The sequence below is a fragment of the Lingula anatina genome, chromosome 4, assembly GCF_051362555.1.
Source record: "Lingula anatina isolate TDL-2025a chromosome 4, LinAna3.0, whole genome shotgun sequence".
NCBI lineage: Eukaryota > Metazoa > Brachiopoda > Lingulata > Lingulida > Lingulidae > Lingula > Lingula anatina.
This window is the reverse complement of record NC_141770.1, coordinates 8442274-8459799: the sequence shown is the minus strand read 5'-3', so window position 1 is coordinate 8459799 and position 17526 is coordinate 8442274. Positions and strand designations below refer to the sequence as shown.

At 39.9% G+C, this 17526-nt stretch overlaps 2 protein-coding genes across 3 annotated transcripts; both read left to right on the top strand.

The window, feature by feature from the left end:
- The first annotated feature begins 603 nt into the window (after positions 1–603).
- LOC106174022 (proton-coupled folate transporter-like) lies at positions 604–5156 on the top strand. Of its 2 annotated transcripts, none has more exons than XM_087012012.1 (5): positions 604–1115; positions 2081–3299; positions 3662–3745; positions 4193–4349; positions 4990–5156. In XM_087012012.1, exons 2-5 carry the CDS (start codon positions 2132–2134, stop codon positions 5114–5116), a joined length of 1536 nt encoding a protein of 511 aa, XP_086868138.1. In that variant the 5' UTR covers positions 604–1115; positions 2081–2131; the 3' UTR covers positions 5117–5156. The 2 variants fall into 2 exon arrangements, with proteins under 2 accessions (XP_086868138.1, XP_086868137.1); XM_087012011.1 differs by having other exon boundaries at positions 604–1265.
- Positions 5157–6744: 1588 nt separating this feature from the next.
- LOC106174018 (proton-coupled folate transporter) lies at positions 6745–14047 on the top strand. The gene is made up of 5 exons (XM_087012013.1): positions 6745–7753; positions 9549–10764; positions 11107–11190; positions 11570–11726; positions 13716–14047. The coding sequence occupies exons 2-5, from the start codon at positions 9597–9599 to the stop codon at positions 13810–13812; spliced, it is 1506 nt and encodes a 501-aa protein (XP_086868139.1). The 5' UTR covers positions 6745–7753; positions 9549–9596; the 3' UTR covers positions 13813–14047.
- Positions 14048–17526: the final 3479 nt, after the last annotated feature.

The following is a 17526-nucleotide window of genomic DNA, read 5'->3' as shown; positions in this document are numbered from 1 at the left end:
TATCGTACTAGCATGATCAATCTAACTCCTAGGGGATTCTTAATCAATTGCATTCAGTTTAAGCGGCTTAAATGTCGGTCACGCCCACTGAAGCTGCACGCTTAAACTGATCGAAATTTAGCGAGAATCCCCTCGGAGATAGATCGACCCTGCCAGTATGATAGGGTTATGTGAATGGTCCCTATGATGTCAACATGTTAGAGATAAGACTTTATCATTATTTAACGAGAAGGCGGCGGTATAGTGTGTGTGAACTTTGTCTTCATATAATATTAGTGCATCGATCACCTATCTATTTCTACTCCCCAGCGCAGAATGTGGAGATGTTGTGAAGGCCATCGATACAATTGTCACATAAAATGTTCTTCTCTGATTTGAAAGACCAAAGCTCACGCAAATTAACACGGATCTGAAATAGAATATTTGATGCACAAAATGTGGCGTTTAGGAAATGCGAGTGTGGAGGTGGTGGTGGTGGGGGGGGGGGGGGGGAATAAACCTTATTAACGACAAAATGAAATAGGGTTCCCTTTCTTCTGTGTGCATCTATTCTCTAAGGAGTTGATACATGTAGGTGATATGTAAGTCTGCTGTACCGTGTACCGTATATCCCAAATATCACTGCTGTGTGGTGATTAAATAATAGTGTCACTGGTTACGTTGTTGTGATTTGTAAGTACGTCAAGTATCCGTGCGAAAGAGGGCACCATCATTGTGTTGACAAGTACAGTGTAACTGTATGTCCTTCTAATCAGGTACAGGTATATATCTTTATATTATCCCAAAAGTAGGCCTAGGCAGAGATTTATATCTTGGATAACGACAACAATCTGACAACAGTGTTCCAAATTTGACTACTCCTTTGCCTCTTCATACAAAACAGAAGTTTATCCCAGGCCACAGCAAATTTAGTAGCATTTGATATCGACTTAAGATGTTACCAAATTAAATGGGGTTATAAACTAGGAACAAGAAGAGGTCACTTACGGATTGTATTGTCTCCATTGTCACGCGGTTAAAGTTGCAGCAAGATATTAGAAGGACATGTACAATGGACAAAGGTGACCACAACTTGGTTGGAGTCTGCCATCTACATTATAACCGATAACTATTAGGTAAGATGCTTACGTGATAGATCAAACGTGGATGGAACAGTTGAAGTTCAGAGAAAGTTAAAAATTTCGATTCACTGTGATCGTGGTGAATTTGATCTTGATTTGGATTAATCTAGTTTTCAAGTCGGCATTCGCCAGATGTTTCATAACGTAAGTTTTCATTTCTGTTTGTTTTACTGTGAAATGGAGCCTTGTAATTTTCAACGCGATATTCTTCACGGGACTATTTTTGATAACTTGCTGTATATACGTCAACTCATTCTTACCCTCTTTAAATAAGATTAAGTTGTACTTTAACACGCAGTTTGCTTAATTCATTGGATGTCTGTTTCATATTTAGCAAAGATGAGGTACAAGTGAGCCTTATATTATCATTAAGTTGTACAGGAAAACTAAACTGAAAAATAGTAAGGCCACACTTTTTTTATTTTTATGGATGACTTCCTCTGGGGACCCCGAAATCGGTACGAGAGGGCGAAAAAAAACAGTCAAAAAAAAACTACGTTAGTAAAGGAAAGCTGTCAGTAGGCCTACACAGTACGGGCGATAATCGCTGGCCGCCGCCAGCCTTTCGTATAATTGTAGAAAGGTGATATCTCTATGCCCAATATCAATGACATACCAATCCAAACGACGGCCTCCGTCCTCTTTATGACTTTAATTGTCGTGTAATTTATCAGCAATCCTAGAGATGAATTTGACGGCAAAGCCGCCAATTTCCAAGTAGCGATAATACGCATGCGCAGAGAGCTCATTTTCCGGCAAAATTCAATAAGGACGTTTGCGACAACCGACTTCGTTGGGGGTAGCATTTTCTTTTTCGGAGAACGGACGAAAATCGGTGCGCGCGCAGGATGTCATCCATAAAAATTTTAAAAAAATGTGGCCTAACGAGGATTCGTAAATATTGTGAAAAAATGCCAAGATGTAAATACAAATAAATTAAAACTGTGTTTCTTCATTAGCAAATTTTCAAACAGTGACTCCGCGACTTAATTCCACAAAATCAAACCAAAATGGACGACAATGAGTACGATTCCTTGGGAGCCACTGAGAAAGGTCCTAACGAGAAAGTGCCACTGATTCAACATGGAACGTCAAGATACAAGCCAAGGTGCCCAATAACAGTGGAACCAGTCATGTTTCTTTATTTTCTGGGAACAGTTGCTACGGCGCCACTGGCAACACAGTACCTTCACGCCAAGGTAGCAGGCGACCTTCACTTCGACCCCGAGCAGTACCATAGCAACCAGTCAGAGGACATTTCCATCTGCCTTTTGAACGCGTCAGACCCAGTGGTTAAGATGGAACAACTAGTGCAGGAAATATCGTCTGGCTGGCTTCAGAAGTTCAGCCTAGCAACGATGATTCCCGCCATAATCGTCACGACGTTTTATGGTTCGTACAGCGATAAGGGAGGACGGAAATTCTGTATTCTGCTTCCCTGTGTCGGAAGTTTCATCAAAAATGTGTGCAACATCATCGTGGTCACTTTCAAACTGGACATCTTTTGGCTTGTTATCACTTGTGTCATTGAAGGTATGTTCGGGTACTACGCCACTATCCTCATCGGGGGCATGTCATACATTGCTGATATCACAACGGAGAAGCAACGTGCTTTCAGAATTCTAGTCTTAGAAGTCATGTTATGGCTTGGTTCGGCCATTTCCCAGGTGATCATTGGCTATTGGGTTAAGGCTGACCCAACTTTCCTTGGACCAACAGTATTCATTACAGTATTATACGGGGTATCTGCCTTATACACGTTTTTCTTAATCACAGAAACTGTAGAAAAAGATCCAGAAGCACGCTTCTTCACTCTGGACAACGTCAAGGCAATGCTTCTGATGTACGTCAGTGCCCCAAATGGAGAAGATCCGTCACGCGTTTGGAAAATCCGGACTCTGTGTTTCACTATGCTCTTCGGGACAATGTCCCTCGTGGCCACGTCGACCGTAGACGTTTTGTACGAACTCAACTTTCCGTTCTGTTGGACGTCTACGAAGATTGGATGGTATACCGCGGCGGTCTCCGTTGCCACACAGGTGGCTGGGCTGTTGATGCTGCCACTGTTTAAGCGGTGTAAGATGCCCGAGCCCGTGATAATGATGATCGGTACGATGAGCGCTTTACTTTGGAAGGGTTTGGTGGCATTTGCAAACCATGACTGGGAAATGTACGTTGGTAAGTGGGAAAGAATACCGTTCTTCACGTAGGAGATAATTTGGCTGTATCAATGTTTTTAGTAAAATTTTTCTCTATACATTTTCATCATGCATTTTTTAAGGGTGCATGTTCCTTTTTCTTTGTCCATACGTCTGTTATGCAAATATTGAATCAAAATGCTAAGAAAATGAAAAATTATAAACAGAGGTCTTCACTGCTAACATTAACAAAACAAAGGCATATTCTAATACGTTTCTCTCTCTCTCTCTCTCTCTCTCTCTCTCTCTCTCACACACACACACACACACACACACGTAGATAGAGAGAGAAAGAGAGGGAGAGAGGAGAAGAGGGTATAGAGATCTACAATTCATTTTCAGCCGGTGGTCTTGGCGTTCTTGGGATCCTCCTAGTCCCCGTGCTGCGTGCCGTCATGTCCGAGCAGGTCTCCGCTCACGAACAAGGTAAAAGCATAGGGGTGGGATGGAAATCGCAGCTCCTTGCTTTCTGTAACGATCACCTCGGTGTTCATGAGAGACAAAGTAACGCATCTTACTGGTATATCTTTATGCTCGTCGGAACGTTATCGTGGTTCAGGGGTCGGTGCAGGCTATCGTACTTCAGACGCATGGGAAAACAATGCAAAAATTCGCCATTGCTATCAAAAGTACATTCTTTGGTTTTACTAGTACTGTTGTTGTTATAACGTAGTCACAATTGTCATTGTGACTGCAGGTGAAAGTAAAGGAAGTTATAGGAAGCATATCACAAATGCCGTCAAACACTTGTCATTATTTTATGTGAAATTGATAAGAGCTTCCAAAATCCGTTGTAGGCCTCGGACACTACGAGCAAATAAAAGTATCGTTTAATGTGCGTACATTGTTTAAACTTTTTATTACTTTTTCTAGGCACTTTATTTGCGAGTATTGCTTCCATAGACTGTGCTTGCTCTCTGATCGGTGGCGTCTTGTTTTCTACCGTATACGAATACACTGTGATGTACTATCGTGGCGCCGTCTACCTGACAATGGTTGGCATGTATACAATAGCTCTAATTGCTATATTGTAAGTATAGGGCCTATGCAATGGAATTATTAGTCATAATCAACTGTTACTTTAATCGAGTAAAGATATACCCAGGACAATATTACACAGAACAAAATAATTTGATTTTGCTATAATTTAGTTGTAAAACGTATACAGCGTTTGGCGATCATTTCAACTTCATAAAAGAGGCAAAAAGTATCTAAAATGTATGCTCTGTAGTAAATACTACGGAATTTCTCTAGATGCATATGCAAACAAAATAAAAAATATAGCAAACCTCAGATGTGAATATTTCACTATATTTTCAAGAAATTTCACTCCATACCACTACATGAAAATTGAAATAATTTCATTTAATTATTTATCAGAATGATTGAAAATACATGTAGGCTAACAGAACAATTGCAGTATACAAGTTTTAAGAAGACCAACCAACCATCTTTTTAAGAAAGCAATGAACAAGAAAAACTCCAAAACTCTCTTAAAATTGATTTTTGTGCCAAGTACTACAGGAACGTTACCAAACCTATGTACCATACGCTGTAACTCAAGGAAAAAATTGAATATGGCAGATAGGTTTTTGGATTTCAAACTATAATTATCAGTACCTGATATCGCAACCAATTCATTCATCTCATCATGTCCCTTCTTTCTCTAGGTATTATTTCATAAGGTCTAGCAGAGAACGAAAACAGAATATGGTGAAGAAAAGTTGTTTCTCCGTTCACAACCATGATGACATGCGTGTTCAAGTGACGGCGTTCCCTGAGCCCAAAGAGACATAACAGATACCTCTTCAATGGCGGATTTAGAGGGGGGAGGGGGAGGGGCGCCCTGACCCCCCCCCCCCCCCCCACCTTCAATTTCTGATAAAAAGTCACACCAGTGGTCCCCTCTGAAATTAGATTATTGAGTAGATGAATCATAGTTCTAAGCCGTACGAAATGGCAACGTTCGCCCTCTAAAACAGAAAAAATTCGGGGCCCTCAGCGGACCCCGAACCCAACGCCAAGGGGAAGGTGGGGGAAGGGTCATATAATCCTGGATCTGCCACTGCTCTTAAGTCATCGCATACAGAAGTCATGGGCAGATCTGGAGTAGGGCGGGTCGTTTAACGTGCACACTCCTCTCGGAAACTTAATTTTCTTCGCCATCCCTTTATGGTTGCCTTAACTTCCAAAGCGGGAGAAAAGACGTTCCTAACACGCTATGTTTGGGTTATGGTAGACTAGTATGGCAATCTAGGGTTGTGTTATGAGGTTTCATGTTTATGCACCAGGTTTATTAATCATACATGTGTGGGCATTTTACGACGCTCGTTTACAGCCGGTCCCAGAGTTATCCCAAAGAGAAAGGTCATCGTGGAACCAGCTGTGTTATTGTACTTCCTGGCAGGCTCTGCTTGTGGCCCATTGACGACACTGTACATGTACCAAAGAGTCGCTGAAAGGTACGCTCCTCTTTTCCCAAACGAATCGTTCTCCAATCACAGCCACCGATCCCATTGCGGAGTCCCCACCAACGACAGTGGTGTCAACTTAGAGCACCTCATCGAGTACTTCAAATCCAGTGCATTGTTGGATTTAATTCATTTTTTACTAAGCATATTTAAAGTGGGGTTAACCCCCCTGTACCCCCCCTCCCCTTCGCGCTCCTTTTTCTATTGTGTTGATAATATGAGAAAATTCAGCTTGGTCGTTATAACTGAATTTCAAAAAGTGACGTCGCCAGATGCCACCACTTAAACAAAACACAAATCAAATCCAGTGTGATCGAAATGTTTCTTAAAGTTCAAAAAGAGCTATTAACAAAGAAAATAAAGATGAAAACTACTATAAAATATATAATTGAATATTATATAATTATAGAATGTGAGGCACTGTTCAAACTGATAACACCAAATGGTATCTGATTAACTTTAAATTTCATATAATTGCCATCGAACCCATACACACTTTACTTCATATATACAGTCGCGTGCAGAGAAAGTGACATTACGGATATTGATGTGTATTCAAGTGTCCATTACCATACGGTTAACATCGGTCAATTCGGTACAACAGTACAAATATACAGAAAATTTGCACCAGTGTAGATATGTACAAATATACGACTGGGTTTCCATAAACCTATATATTGTACTAGCAGGATCGATGTAACTCCGAGGGAATTCTCAATAAATTGCATTCAGTTTAAGCAGCTTAAATGTCGGTCACGCCCACTGAAGCTGCTCGGGGGCAATTAACTTTCCTACACGCTTAAACTGACCGCAATTAAGCGAGAATCCCCTCGAAGATAGATCTATCCTGCTAGTACGATAGGGTTATGGGAATGGTCCCTATGATGTCAACATGTTAGAGATAAGACTTTATCATTATCAAACGAGAAGGCCGCGGTATGGTGTGTGCAAATTTTGTCTTCATGTAATGCTAGTACATCGATCAACAATCTACATTTACTCTCGAGCGCACAGCTTTTACACGTCGCACGCTGCAAGATGTGGAAAGAATGTGGAGATATTGCGCAGGCCTTTGATACCATTGTTACATACAATGTACTCCTCTGATTTGAGGGATCAAGGCTCATGCAAATTAAAACTCATGTAAAATAGAATGCTTGAGGCCCAAAATCTGGTGTTTAGGAACTGCCAGTGCGGAGAGGGGTGGGGGAGAGTCAACTTTGTTAACGGCAAAATGAAATAGGGTTCTTTTTCTTCTGTGTGCCGCTATTCTCTAAGGAGTTGATGCAGGGAGGAAACTATGTAAGTCTCCTGTACCGTGTACCATATATCCCAAATAGCACTGATGTGTGTGATACAATAATACTGTCACTGGTTACGTTGTTACGATTTATAAGTACGTTTTATCCGCGCGAAAGAGGGCACTAACATTGTGTTGATAAGTACAGTGTATGTTCTTTCTAATCAGGCGCACGTATATATATCTTTATATTACCCCAAAAAAGTAGGCCTATAGGCAGAGATATAAATCTTGGATAACGACGACATTCTGACAACAGTGTTCCAAATTTGACTACTCCTTCGCCTCTTCATACAAAACGTCTATCCCTAGCCACGCCAAATTTAGTAGCATTTGTTATCGACATGTGATACAACCAAATCAAATGGGGTTATAAAGTAGAAACAGGAAGAGGTCACATGCGGATTGTGTTGTCTCCATTGTCACGCGGTCGATGTTACAGCAAGATATTATAAGGAGACGTACATGGGACAAAGGTGACCACAACTTGGAGTCTGCCTACTACATTAAAACCGATAACCATTAGGTGATGGCTCATACGTAGATGGAGCAGATGAAGTTCAGAAAAAGTTAGAAATTCTCATTGACTGTGATCGTGGTGAATTTAACCTTGACTTGGATTAATCTAGTTTTCAAGTCGGTATTCGCCAAGTGTTGCATAACGTAAGTTTCATTTCAGTTTGTTATACCTTGTAATAAAACCTTATAATTTGTACGCGGTACTGTTTTGGGGATGTAGTTGATAACTCAGGGCCGTAGCCTCCGGGGGGGGGGGGGGGGGGGGGGGGGGCAGGGGGGGGGGGCAGCTGCCCCCCTGGGATTTGAGGTGCAAAAAAAAAAATAATCGCAATTTCTGACTTCTGATTGAGCAATAAATAACAGTTAAAATGCACCAGAATGCAGTATTTTACATACAGTTTTTAAACATTTTCCACACCGTGGGAGGGGGACACCCCCACCCACACCCCCCCCCCCCCTTGGTGGCTTCGCCCCCTCGTGTCCGCTTACTGCCCCCCTGGCAGTTTGCTTAGGCTACGGCCCTGTAACTTATTGTATGTACGTCCATTCATTCTCATCTTTTTTTAAAAATAAAATCAAGCTGTCATCCCAAGAAATGCACTGCATGACGTCACGCCTAGCCCACTGCGCATGCGTGCATTTTTAATGAGTTGCTATATTGCCATAGGAAAATGAATGGGTTCGCGATTCGTGGGTAATTCGTGAGAATTGACAAAGTAACGGCCTGATGCCGATAGACAGAAACGCTGTGCTATGCTTCTAGCAACTCCTGACCAAATATCGCTAGGGTTTTTTAAAAAATTCTGTTGTACACACGTACTAAGAAGTTTGCCGTATATTGCCTAGCCTACCCTCAGCAAAACGCAAATATTTTCAGTAATAGTGATTTTAGACGGTAAATTCATTCAGAAACAAAGGCAAATTAATTCGTTGTCGATAGCACCAGCAGATAGCAGCAACATACAGAATCTGATGAAAAACTTTCATGGCAATTGAAGATTTTTACCACTGTACAATGGAGTCCAAAAAGAGCACTTGGCACAAATGTAAAACTGCCCAGTGCAAGGCCAAGAATTCAATCAGTATTTTCAATCATATTATCAGATTCTACATAAATAGACTGACCATATCACTACTCAGTATTTAACTAATCTCTTAATCCAAAATTCCTATCATCATTTAATAATTATGCAAAATTCTTCTTTCAGATTGCTATTTATTTAAATTTTTAATGCTGCAACTGTTCCAAAATAATCTTGTAGTAAAGGAAAAATGCAAATAAGAAGTGGAAGACCAATTTTACCCACATTATTCAATTATTTGAATATAAAAAGAATAAGATCACGATTTAACAAATTAAAATAATCTTTCATGAACTCTTTCATGAATAACATATTAAACAAAAATAAAAGTTATAAATCAGTGGTAATGGCTTATTCTGGAATATATGACCTCTGCACATCATCAGTACCTGACTTGGTACAGTATAGTTACTACTTGGATACAGAGTTAGATTTAATAATGTAACAATAAGAACAATATATATTATAATAATAAACTTCTCTGCACATATCAGACGCTTGTTACCATGAACTAACACTACTTGACAATGGGCTGAGCACTTATCACAGAGTCTGTGTGCGATGCCATTGTTGTGCTGTGATTGGTTAGTTGAGTCACGTGAAGCCCTACTGTTGCGCCCTCGCGTATCGCGTGAATGCTGCACATTTCTGGCCATGGCTGTAACACGTAATTTGCTAATACAATGTATGTCTGCTCCATATTTAGCTAAGGTGGTGTACACGTCAGCATTATTTTACCATAGAGTTGTACAGGAAAACTAAACTGAAAAATATTAACGAGGATTCGTAAATATTGTGGAAAAATGCCAAGATATAAAAAATACACATAAATTAAAACCGTGTTTCTTCATTACCAGCTTTTCAAACGGTGACTCCGCGACTAAATTCCACAAAATCAAACCAAAATGGACGACAATGAGTACGATTCCTTGGGAGCCACTGAGAAAGGCCCTAACGAGAAAGTGCCACTGATTCAACATGGAACGTCAAGACACAAACCAAGGTGCCCAATAACAGTGGAACCAGTCATGTTTCTTTATTTTCTGGGAACAGTTGCCACAGCGCCACTGGCAACACAATACCTTCACGCCAAGGTAGCAGACGACCTTCACTTCGACCCCGAGCAGTACCATAGCAACCAGTCAGAGGACATCTCCATCTGCCTTTTGAACGCGTCAGACCCAGTTGTTAAGATGGAACAACTTGTGCAGGAAATATCGTCTGGCTGGCTTCAGAAGTTCGGCCTAGCAACGATGATTCCCGCCATAATCGTCACGACGTTTTATGGTTCGTACAGCGATAAGGGAGGACGGAAATTCTGTATTCTGCTTCCCTGTGTCGGCAGTTTCATCAAAAATGTGTGCAACATTATCGTGGTCACTTTCAAACTGGACATCTCCTGGCTTGTTATCACTTGTGTCATTGAAGGTATTTTCGGACACTATGCCACTCTCCTTATCGGGGGCATGTCATACATTGCTGACATCACAACAAAGAAGCAACGTGCTTTCAGAATTCTAGTCTTAGAAGTCATGTTATGGCTTGGTTCGGCCATTTCCCAGGTGATCATTGGCTATTGGATTAAGGCTGACCCAACTTTCCTTGGACCAACAGTATTCATTACAGTATTATACGGGGTATCTGCCTTATACACGTTTTTTCTAATCACTGAAACTGTAGAAAAAGATCCAGAAGCACGCTTCTTCACCCTGGACAACGTCAAGGCAATGCTTCTTATGTACGTCCGTGCCCCGCATGGAGAAGATCCGTCACGCGTTTGGAAAATACGGACTCTTTGCTTCACTATGCTCTTCGGGACAATGTCCCTCGTGGCCACGTCCACCGTAGACGTTTTGTACGAACTCAACTTTCCGTTCTGTTGGACGTCTACGAAGATTGGATGGTATTCCGCGGCGGTCTCCGTTGCCAAACAGGTGGCTGGGCTGTTGATGCTGCCACTGTTTAAGCGGTGTAAGATGCCCGAGCCCGTGATAATGATGATCGGTACGATGAGCGCTTTACTTTGGAAGGGTATGGTTGCATTTGCAAACCATGACTGGGAAATGTACGTTGGTAAGTGGGAAGAAATATACTGTTCTTCGCGTAGAAGATAATTTGGCTATATCAACGTTTTTAATGAAATTTTTCTTTATACATTTTCATCATGCATTTTTAAGAGGGCATGTTCCCTTTGCTTTAATTGATCATACGTCTGTTACGCAAATATTGAATCAAAATCCTAAGAAGTAGATGAAAAATAATAAACAGAGGTCTTCACTGCTTACATTATTCTAATAAGCCTCCCTCTCTCTCTCTCTCTCTCGCACTCACACACACACACACACACACACACACACACACACTTAAAGAGAGAGAGAGAGAGAAGAGGGTATAGAGATCTACAATTTTTTTCAGCCGGTGGTCTTGGCGTTCTTGGGATCCTCCTCGTCCCCATGCTGCGTGCCGTCATGTCAAAGCAGGTCTCCGCTCACGAACAAGGTAAAGGCATAGGGGTGGGATGGGAATCTCAGCTCCTTGCTTTCTGTAACGATCCCCTCGCCGTTCATGAGAGACAAAAAGTAACGCATGGTAAAACAATACAAAAATGCGTCGTTGCTGTCAATAGTTCATCCTTTGGTTTTACTAGTACAGCTGTTGTTACATGTATTACATAGTAACAGTTGTCATTCTGACTGGAGGTGAAAGTAAAGGAAGTTATAGGAAGCACATCATAAATGCCGTCAAAAACTTTTAATTATTTTATGTGAAATTGATAACAGGCTTCCAAAAACCGTTGTAGGCCCTGGACACTGAAGGGCAAATAAAAGTATTGCTTTATGGTGCGTACATTGTTTAAACCTTTTATTACTTTTTCTAGGCACTTTATTTGCGAGTATTGCTTCCATAGACTGTGCTTGCTCTCTCCTCGGTGGCGTCTTGTTTTCTACCGTATATGAATACACTGTGATGTACTATCGTGGCGCCGTCTACCTGACAATGGTTGGGATGTATACAATAGCTCTAATTGCTATATTGTAAGTATAAGGCTTATGCAATGGAATTATTAGTCATAATCAACTGTTACTTTAATCGCGTTTAGATATACACACACTGGACAAAAGAAGTGTCACCCCCTAACTCGGAGTAATAAAAGTAGGCAGATCTTGGGTATTTATAAGGCCTGGTCTACTTATACTGTGACTAATGAGTATAAAACCGCTATACCATTGAATTGTATTGTTGGTCTTGTACATGTACAGCAAATGTTATTCCCGTCTTCCTCCAATATGACAAGATACAGGCAATTATCTAACGGTTATATGTGGAAGTTATTAACCTGAAGAGGCGGAATATAAGCAATGTCAGAATATCGATACAATTGAATTGTTCAGTTAGAACCGTGCAGAGGGTCTGGTCTCGGTATAGAAACACTGGATCAAGAGACAAATTGCCTCTGATGGGTCGTCCAAGAAAAAATACTGGCCGTGAAGACCGACGACTGATTTTGATGTCCAGGTTGTCAAAGTTCGACACTGCTTGTCAGTTGACAACACAGTGGAACAATTTCACACATAAGAATGTGTCTGTGAAAATTGCTAGGCGTCGGTTACATGCTCAGAGAGTGTACAGCAGGGTAGCAAGACTGAAACCTCTTATATCGTTACAAAACAGGCAACGTAGAGTAAACTAGGGTCAACAGGATTTGGAACTGGACAGTTCATGACAATTGGTCCTATATATTTTTCTGATGAGTGTCGCTTTGGTCTGACCTCTGATGACAGACGGGTACTATGCTGGCAAACTGCTGGTAAAGCATTTGAACCACATGCACTGAATTTTCGAACCCGGAGCAGCATATTCATCATGGTGTGGGGCTGCATCAGCATCCATGGCTTGGGCGAATTGATAGTGGTTAATGGAAACATGAATCACTAGAAATATATCGATGTTTTAGAGTCAGGCTTGCTACCATCTATTACTAACATGTTTGGTGACAGGAATTATCCATTTGTTCACCAGGATGACAATGCTCCTTGTCACAGGCCCAGAGCAGTAGTTGATGATTGGTTTGACCAACAGGACATTCGCAGGGTGATGTGGCCTGCCCAGAGTCCGGATGCAAACATAATAGAAAATGTGTGGAATGATATGTCAAAACTTTTGACAAATGCCCGTCTAACCAGCAGAGAAACTCTGTTATATTCAGTGTTTCATGCTTGGGCCATCATAAGCCCTGAACGCATCAGACAATTATATGAAACCTTGCTTCGTAGACTGGCACCCATTAATAGGTCACGTGGCTATGCCACTAAGTACTAATTTTGGACTTGAAACTGCATATTTTGGTAGAATGTATATTTTGTTCTCATTTTGTGATTTTTTGTGAAATTTGATGTTAATAAAATGATACCAGGAGCATATCATTCCACAGTCATTTATCTCCCCCATAGTATTGGCTCAGTAGGAGTGACACTTCTTTTGTCCAGTGTGTGTACTTAGGAAAATATTACGCAGAACGAAATATTGTGATTTTGTTGTAATTTAGTTGTATACAGTGTTGTATTATTTGATGATCATTTAGACTTAAAAAGAGGCAAAAATATCTAAAATGTATGCTTTGTGATAAATACTACAGATTTTTTTCCGTATGCATATGCAAACAACAGAAAAAAAAACAAACCTCAGATGTGAATATTTCACTTCATACCACTACATGAAAATTGAAATTAATTTTATATAATTATTTATCAAAATGATTCAAAATAGGATAAAAGAACAATCAACCATCTTTATTAAGAAAGCAATGAACAAGAGAAACGCCAAAACTCTTAAAATTGATTTTGTGCTCAGTGCTACAGGGATGTGACCAAACCTATCAGGTCGAAGCCTTAATGTACCATATCACGTTGAAACTCGAGAAAAAAATCGAATATGGGAGATAAGTTTGGGGTTTTCAAACTCTTAAGTTTAAATATCCAATATCGCGACCAGCTTATTCATCTCACCATCAATTCTTTCTTTAGGTATTACTTCATAAGGTCTGGCAGAGAACAAAAACAGAATGTGTTGCAGAAAAGTTGTTCCTCCGTGCACAGCCATGATGACATGCGTGTTCAGTGACGGCGTTCCCAGAGCCGAAGCAGACATAACAGACTTCTCTTCAGTGGCGGATTTAGGGGGTGTCAGGGGGGGGCTGACCCCCCCCCCCCCCCCTTCAATTTCCGGGAAAAAAATCACACCAATGGTCCCCTCTTGAAATTAGATTTGATTTTCGATTAGCTCAATTATACTGTAGTTCTAAACGTAAAATAGCAAAAATCCCCGGGTCCCTTCAGCGGGCCCCGAACCCAACGCCAAGGGGTGGGGTGGGGGGGGGGGGAGGGTCATATAATCCTGGAACCGCCACTGCTCTCAAGTCATCGTATTCAGAGGCCATGGACTAGGGCTGGGCGTTTGCCATGCACACTCCTCTCGGAAACTAAGAATTTTCTTCACCATCACTTTACGGCTGCCTTAACTTTCAAAGACGTTTCTAGCACGCTATGTTTGTGTTATGGTAGACTAGTATGGCAAACTAGGGTTGTTTTATGAGGTTTTATGTTTATGCATCCGGTTTATTAATCATACATGTGTGGTCATTTTACGTCGCTCGTTAACTAACCAATCAAGGTGACAGTCGATCGTGGGCCTATGTCTTCCTTTGACAATAAAGTTTTTGATCACAAATATATAGGAATGATTCTGTTATTTCTGTACGTATGAAACACAGCTACGTGTAACACTATCATAAAATATCTACATGCTTTATTTGTCTGTCGAGCTGTCCTAGTGATAACATGGTAGGTTGGGAGGCTACAAATAGCAACATGTACCCTCCTAAACTACAGGAGGAGTCAAAACATCACAGTTGGCGCACCAACTAATGAAGAAAATAAAGCAATGATTTTTTTTTTCAAAATATGTCATATCTTATCTCTAAATTATACAAAGTAAAATGTTTAAATAAGAAGATAGTTACAGACCTGGCCATGTTGACAGGACATTTCACAAATTGACTTTTCACTGATTTAGCCCGATTTCAACAGAAATGTTAAGAAATTTTAACTTGCATGTCCTTTTTTTTAACTTAAAAAAATCTTAAATTAATTCTGTTATCTTGTTGTGTAGAAATGAAGTTTATTCTGTCGGATATTTTCTTGTATCTACTTTAGTTGTATTCAATATACATAAGCGGTTTAATTGTGCCTTCTTAATCAAAATTATAACGTGAACGTGCCTATTACAGGTAAGGGAGTTTATTATTCTTTTGCTTGTTTATTTCAATCGGGTCGTGATTCAAGGGGCACACTTGCTTCGAAGGAGGGGCAAACGACGGAATACAAAGAAACAATTATTTTCAAAACATTGAACTGTTCCAAATAAGCACGCAAAGTGCTTACCCAGATAGCAGGACGGCATTGGGCCAACGTTGGCCCAATGCACGGTTGGTTGTACTGCCAATATTGGCCCAACGTTGGCAAGCCAACCACTGACGTTGGGCCAACGTTGGCCCAATGTATGGTTGCTCATTGGCACAACGTTGTACAGGCATTGGCCCAACGTCATTTTGCCAACCAGCCAACGTTGGCCCAATGTCATTTTCCCAACCAAAGGCATTGGGCCAACGTCATGCCAATGTTGGAATTCTGACGGTTGGGCTGCCATCGTTGGCCCAATGTCATACGCCCTACGAACCTTCATAGGGCCAATGTTGGCCCAACGTTGGGGAATTTAAACTGCCAACATTCAGCCAACGTTAATTATTGCTTTCAATTAATTTTTTTTCTCAAATGAATTTAAAGAAAATACATTAAATTTCAGTTTTGATATTTATATTCACTTAAAAAAAAAAGTGATTTTTAATTCTACAACTGATTTTATTCAAGTGCATGTGTATACGTAAGGTAATAATAAAAAAGGTATAAACAGTAAATGTAAAATCAATAACGTTTATTATAATATTCTAAGAGAGAATACATGTTAACTTATTTCTTGAAACAGATGGCTGATCTTAACCTAAGTTTATAGAAACAATTCATGCTTGAATTATTTTAAAAGCCAAAGCATGCTAGATGCATTTAAATTCTTGTAATATCCAAATCAAAAATTACAGTGTCAATAAATTGAATAAAAAAATGCACACTACAATGACAATGATACTACAATGGCAAATATAGACACTAAACAGGGGAAAATGTCACTTATATACATGTTAAGAAAAAAGTAAGAACAACAAACATTTTTTTTTTACAAAACAAAGCTGCTCATCGAATCTGAAGTAAAACAAAAATATAAAAATAGTGAATTAATTATGCATGTACATGGAGGGGGGGGGGGGGGGGGGGGGAGAGAAAAGTATTTTTGCACACCCTAACCTGAATATATTATATATTGTCATTTTTTAAACTAATTCAAACACATCATAAGTAATCATAATCACTATACGTCTGTAATGAATAAATCTTGAAATCTTGAATGAAAAAAAATTATCAGATGACAGAGACTTATTACAAATCTATAAATGACCATGCAGTAACTGTTTCAATTGAACTTGCATGTTGGCTACATTCATGTAAACTGAAAAATGAATTATATGTTATATACCCTAGCATAGATATATAGACGTACTAAAAAAATAATTATATGTGTACAAAAACAAACCCCATGATATTGTTGATGCTTTTAAATTAAAGCTCATCACTTCACAAATCAAATCACTCAACGAATTGAACCAGTTTCCAATGCTTGTGCTTTTTTCATATCCATAACACTAAGAAATGCTACATCTGGGTCCTTGACCGACTAATCATATTTTAAAGAATGAACAATGGAACAAGTAGCTCTACAAAGTTAACAGCAGTTCATTCAAATGTAAAGTCAAAACACAACATCCCTTCCTTTCTTGGAGAGAAACAGTTCTTTCCGATATGTACTAATTGACAGTCCAGTCTTTAAATTGTCTTTTCAAACATTTGCAGAATAACACATTAACTCCAACTATAATTCTTTTAACCACATTGAAAATTCTGAAATCTAATCAACTTATTAACATTTAACAAAAACACTTCCGTCTCATATTAAATGTCCTTTCACTTCAAATTCCGCATGGTCTCTTCCTTTGCTTTCCTTTATGATCCTTTATATCACATTTGTTCCCTTCACTTCTCAAGGTTTCTCTGAGAATGTATATGAATAATATTTTGTTTCATGGTCCTGCACGAGAGACACATTTATTTTTCTTGGATTTCAGCATTTCCCACGTATTTTCATCAATGACATTACAATATTCACCAGAGTCTGGTAAAACACTGAGAATAACACTGCTTATCTCTATTTCCACCATGTTTTATGTGTAGGCTATATTGCATTAGCACTCCTGGAGTATCATGTTCATAACTGTCATTTACATGGATAATAGTTTCAGTTTTGCACTTGTTGCAAGATTTTCCTCAAGCAGGGCATTTAAGGTCACGACCAAAGTGTCCCTTACCTCCACATCAAGTTTTCTCAGTCGGGGGGTTCTACTTCGTTTTTCATGTCTGAATTCGTGGCGTTTAGACTGAGGTGGTTTGTCAAATGACTTCCGTTTCACCATACTCAGTTTCTGGTGTTCCATTTTCATTTAAAGCGTATATTCATGTTTCTCACCTGTGTTTCAGAGAGTCCTGAAAATATCTTGTACACCCGTTCTTGCAACAATGAGCGCATGTCTCCTCTGACATGATTTTTTAAATTTCTGTCTTTGCTCATTATTCATTCCGTCCGTTGGTTTTGAAACGATCGATCCTTTTCCGT